The 6,000-nt window shown below is 44.5% G+C and overlaps 1 protein-coding gene across 1 annotated transcript in view; it reads right to left on the bottom strand.

Annotated features, from left to right (window-relative positions):
• Positions 1-224: 224 nt before the first annotated feature.
• CHSY1 (chondroitin sulfate synthase 1) overlaps positions 225-6,000 on the bottom strand; it is a 60,975-nt gene continuing 55,199 nt past the window's right edge. The window contains exon 3 of the mRNA XM_074354362.1: positions 225-3,235. Within this exon, the coding sequence (XP_074210463.1) occupies positions 1,643-3,235 (1,593 nt within the window). The 3' untranslated portion in view covers positions 225-1,642. The remainder of the gene's footprint in view (positions 3,236-6,000) is intronic.

The following is a 6,000-nucleotide window of genomic DNA, read 5'->3' as shown; positions in this document are numbered from 1 at the left end:
CCTGGAAGGTACATTTGTGCCAAGAAGCTAGATGGGGCTTGGACCTGGTCTGAAGCCCTTTGTCCTAGAAAACACAGATTCAGCAAGTTCTTTAAGAGGAAAAGAGGATGACAAGTTCATTTTAGGGCAAAAAACCGAGGAAGAGGCACTTGAAAGCTCCATTTCACTCCCAAACTGCACTCCACATAAACATTCCCCTCAAATAACTTGAAAAACCTTATGAATCAGTGTTTCAGTTCTTTACTCTCCAAATGTAATACAATTCTTCAGCTAAAACAGGAGTAATGAGACAAAATGGGTCTGAAAAGTACAATAGAAAAATACTGTCCACTGGTTTATTTTTCCAAATGAGCAGCAGGCTATTTACAAATAAGCAGATCTCCAATGATGTACATTAAAATGGCAAGTCTATTACTGTTGGAAATCTAAATGAAAAAAAAATTTATTAAGGCACATTTGATCTGTGAGTTTAAAACAAACTTTCTGGTGTAACGACAGATTCATTTCACTTTTGTCCCCAAAATATGTGAGCACCAAAATTGTCAAAGAACACTTAATATTTAGTAAAACAGTAAGGAATGTAAAAATTCAGGAGGGGGAAAAGCGGTTTCAAAAGGAACTCTTTGGAGATCAGTTTACTGCAAATAAAATACACTAAACACTCCCGATGCACATAAATACTCGTAACTAACAGGTACTCGGGAAACGGCAGCGTCCTAAACAATGGATATTAAATAAATTAAAGGTATTTCAGATACAAAGGATAAAAAAAAACAGTAATTAAAGAATGAAATAACCATCTCCACCAACATAACACAGACACGATGAAGTGAACAAAACCAAACACATTTTTCCTCAATGCTTTCACTAGGGCGGGTTTTTTCCATTTTTGTTTCAGCTCGCATACGTTAGATTTATTACGGTAATTCTTCTTTCCCTTCTAAATATTAATATTTTACCTTCAAAAAGAAGGGTCAGGAGGAGAGAAGATGCCAGACCCTTCTCGAAACTGAATGCCAGGTCCATTTAGGCCACACTAATTACAGCAAGAACAACCATCTACTTTACTGGGTTTCCTTTGTTCCCCTTGCTTTGAAAAACCTACAAAGAGGAGACACGTTTGGGGGAAACAATCAAACTCTGGAAAGCTCTCTGGAAGATGATACAACTACCATCACATTTCTTTATTTTACAACTGGAACACCAAACGGCTTAAAAAAAAATTGCTGTAAAAAAAGACAAAAGGGAGAATCTGTGCAAAGTTAACAGTTATAACAAAACATTTACCAGAGTTACAGTGTTTTGTCACAATAATGCTTTGCAGGAATGTTCATGTTTTCTGCCATAGGACTATAGCAAAGAGGTCTGAAAAAGAAATGTGTAAAAAAAAAAATGTTTTGTTCATCAGGTACATTTCAAGTCATAATTAAGCAGGTCTGCTACATAATGTTTAGCAAGAAAATATGTTCAAAGGCAAACATGATCACATTTTTGTTCAAAAAGCTCAATCTTCAAGGAGTCCTTTGTAAGAAAATCCTGTGTAAAATATACCCTTGTGTGGACTTCAAAAACTGATCATACAAAAACATTTTTAAAAAATAAATTAGATAATTAAAAATGTCTTTTCCAGCAGAGCTGGACATTAGGCTGTCCTCACTGAGCCATTATTATTGCTGCTTTTACTGTAACTTGGGTCATTTTTTTCTAGCCACATTTCAGCCAGCTGCTGTGTGGACCCATACGTTGATGCTTTGGACCCCAAGCACATTTTGTACTGCTTGGGGTCCAGGTTGGGATCACAGAAGACAGGATGGTGGATGTGGACTACTCCTACTTCTTGGCTCCTAAACGTCTTCAAACCTGCCTGGACAACCTTGTTGAAAAGGTCGACATCCTCGAGCCCCCAGCCTTGGATGGAAACGTCAAAGCCGCCTACTCGGACGAGATCGCCTTTATAAATGCAAGTGATGCCAAACCCATAGTTCCTCCAGAAGCCAGTCTTCTGAGTAAAGGCAAAATGGTTGTCGCTGGGACTCTTCCCACTGTAAACAATCTTTGGATCGTACTGGCTGAAGATGATTGGAAAATAGATCTGCTGGCCCAGAACTGTATTTGCTCGACATCGCTGAAGAAAGTCTGTAGTGAAGACAAGGTCGACGTCACAGAAGAAGAGCAAAGACTCGTTATTAAACTGGGAAGATCCTACCTCCAGGGCCAGAGCTCTTGAAAACTCTCCAGACACAGGCAGAATCTGCATGTCGGCCTTCGGGTACTTGACGCGGTAGTCTCTCATGAGCTCGACCTGTTTGGCCTTGTCAGGGTTGGAGTCGGAATTGAAGAGCAGAACAACGAGCTTGACGTTCTGATTCGGGATGAGACACGTCTTCTCAAAGTTCCCCATAAACCTCACAAACATGTCAAAACGTCCAGACAAAGGAATCAGTATGTTGATCTTTTTCTCTTTGGGTTCTTTGTGCTCACTCTTGGACCCAGGGAGCTGAAAGGGGACAAGCTTCTTCAGGGAATTCGAGAGAAAGGACAAGGACCCGGATTCCTGGTTGATTTTGTTGGCCAGATCCTTTGCGTCCAGCTCCTCATGCTCCACAAACTGGATCTTGCTGAAGGTCTGCTGCAGGTAGGCGTGCCTCCGCACAGGGACAGTCATCTTCTTCCCTTTGTGTTTCTTGTACAGAAGCAGCAGGTCCAGGATGTACTCGGCCCCGTACATGGGATTCACCCGGCGATAGCCATACTGGATCTCCTTAAAGTCGATGATGCGCCCTCTGGTCTTGGCGTTGGCATTGATCATCTCCATGACCTGCATGACAATGTCATCCAAGGCCTCCCTCTGTGCGGAGTCCATCCCTCTCCGGGGGGGCTGGCCGTCAGTGGCCGAGTACAGATACTTCCCAGTCAGGAACTCCCATTCCAGAATCTCCTCCCGCTGGCGGGGCTGAAACCGCGTGAAGGAGGGCGGAATCCCCAGCTGGAGGTCCTCTTTGTGAATCTCGGAGCTGCTGTACTTGCTCATGAGGACGACCTCCCGGTGCAGCTGGATGGTGCGGTGCCGGAGCTCGGCCACCCGGCGGCTGAGCACGTAGCTGTGCAGCCGGTACTGGTAGGGCGGACTTTTGTTGGGGTGCAGCGTGATGGCTCGGTGGATTTTGCTGTTGTGGAGATCTCTGATGTACCCTTTCTTGTTCTGTTCGTAATTCTCATAAAAAAGCTGCTGCATCTATTAAAGAAGAAAAAATAAAAGATTGCTGCTTTAGTGTTATGTGACTGAGTGGCCCTCTGTTCTTACAGTTCCTTACATACCTGCAGATTCTAAAAAACCTAAATGTTAGAGATCTTCCTAAATGAGCCACAGCTTAACCAAAGGCCCTATCTACAGCAGTCCAGTGAGAGCGGAAGAATGAACAGCTATATACTGCTTAAAGAAATAAGACTTCATCAGTAACCTCAGTTGGCCAATGTAATTCTGCAGGCAAAGAGAATTATGAAAAAGTTTCCCATAAAGAAAAAGAGTAACCTTGAGTTCACAGTGTGCCGACTCAGAATACCTGGAAGAGAGTACCACCCCTGGTCCCCACCAAGCCCACGAAAGGGACCCAGGAGCCAAGGTCCCCTCCCTGAAGCCTGGCGCCCAACAGGAGCTGCCATCTGCACAGGAATAAACTCCATCAGTAGAGTAAAAAGAAGAGCTCCAGAAGGACAACCTGAGCACAGGATTGATGTTGCTTCTAGGGAGCTGAGCAGAAGGAAAGCCATTCATCCACACGCAGGAAGCGGCTGCCATCAGGAGGGGCATGCTGTGGGTAAAACCAAGGGTCTGCAAGGTCGCTGGAAATGCACCGTGGGAATCCTTTAAACATCTGTGTGTTCCTGTGCAGGCAGGAGAGGTGCATGGGGACTAACACAGACAGGCTATAAGATAATAATTTAAAAAATGGGAGGAGTAAAAATTATTCTCAATATAGAATTCTCTTCCCAACTAAACAATCTATCAAGTAAGAGGGAGGAGAAACAGTTTCAGATATTCAAGGACTCGGTTTCACCTTGAATTCATTCCAGGTAGTTACTAGAGGATGTGCCCACCTAGAACGAGAGGATAAATCCAGAAAGAAGAGGACACAGGATCCAGGAAACAAGGGCTTCAACACAGAAGGAAGGAGAGCGGAGAAAGCCCCAGAATGACCATGCAAGAAGTCCCAGAAGGGCAGTACTAGGGAGCGTTTGGGTCCCCCCAGATTTGCATGTTGGAACCCTAGTCCCCAGTGTGATGGTATTAGGAGGTGGAGCCTTTGGGAAGTGACTGCGTTTAGATGAGGCCATGAGAGTGGGGCCCCCACGAGGGATTGGCACCCTTAGAAGAGGTGAAGCACCAGAGCACTGTCTCCCCACCACGAGAGGGCACAGCAGGAAAGCAGCCACTTGTAAACCAGGCAGAGTTTACAGACCAGCACCCGACCACACTGACACCTTGACCTCGGACTTCCAGCCTCCAGAACTGTGAGCCATACCTTTCTGCTGTCTAAGCCCCTCGGTCTACAGTATTTTTTTCTAGCATCCGCAACAGACTAAGACAAAGAACTTTGCAGCAGGCTGAGGGGGCCAGTCCACACGGGAAAAGGCACAGATGTTCACTGCCTGTATTCCCCAGAGTCCAGCTCAGTGCCTGACACACTGCAAGATGCTCAACTCAGAGTTGATGAATGAATGGTTAACAGTCAGGTCGTTAAGCACAGCAAGTATCAAGAAACTGAATGATCCTCAGTGCAGAAGAACACACTTAACATGGACAGACACAATACAAACTACTCGGGTTCCTCTGACCAGGATACATTTTAAAATGTAAAAATCAGCAGCACATTTTGAAGAGTATGTACTCTGCCACCAAAGGAAGCAGCTGTCATTTGTTTTTCACTGCCCAGAACACCAGCATATAACTGTACATTTTATTCACGGCTATCAAAACCCCACACGTGGAGAATGAGGTCCACTGGGAGTCCTCCGCGAACGCATGTCTTCCGTGCATGACTGATTACTTCTTACAGACTTGCTAGGACACCGTGTCCCCAAACATTTTCAGGAATACATTTCTTGAAATGTTTTAGAAACCATCTGTGGTCATAACTTTCATAGCGACTGAAGTCTAGGCAAGCTTTGCCTGAAACAGAGTGTGCTAATAAAGGCATAAATACAGAGAAAGGCATAAATACAGGGAAGAGAAAATTATTGACTGGCAGGCTTCTAGAAGCCTTAAAACCCCCTGGAACCACTGCAGACTGAGAATTTTAAGCTATAGTAAAGTTGTTTTAGGCACCTTCTGGCTAAACTCCGACTCTGTGTGGCCCTGTGCTCTGCCCAGATCCCCAGGGCCAGCCCCTGGCTGCAAGTGCACAGCACCCCACTCACTGTCATTCACCCCCATGGCCCTTTTACCCCAGGTCACCCTGTCCACTGTTCACATCAAGTTATCTTTTGCACTCTCGGCCCTCATTTCTGCCCTTGCATCATTTCAGGTATTTGCATTTGATTTTTGAATCCCTGGCAAAGTTCTCCTTAAATTATCTTTGTTTATCCCTCGACTAACTTCTAGTTTCTCTGCTGCTATTTGGTTCTTCCCACCTTCTACTTTTCTCTGAAGGTGCCCAGTTGCATTTAAGAAGGCATGCTGTGGGTGGGATGAAACTGAACCATTTCACTCTTAGGTACTTGAATGAGAAATAGATGGATCATGAAGCTGAACATCTATACCTTCCACCTACCGTCCCTCTTTCCCTCATATTATAGCTGATTCCACCACTCATTACAACGTCCCCCGTTAGGCAGGTAAGATGCAGGTAAGACTTAATTTCTGAACTCCAGGCAACTTTCTGGACTCAAAAGGACTGAGGTTCCCAATCTCTCATTATTCTAAGAGGAATAATCATATGACTAAAGGAAGTGTTTAGCAATTTTCTAGTAACAGAAGTGAAACTATTATTTCTCTTGAAG

This window comes from Camelus bactrianus, chromosome 27 (assembly GCF_048773025.1).
Source record: "Camelus bactrianus isolate YW-2024 breed Bactrian camel chromosome 27, ASM4877302v1, whole genome shotgun sequence".
Classification (NCBI taxonomy): Eukaryota; Metazoa; Chordata; class Mammalia; order Artiodactyla; family Camelidae; genus Camelus; species Camelus bactrianus.
This window is presented reverse-complemented; position numbering and strand designations above follow the sequence as displayed.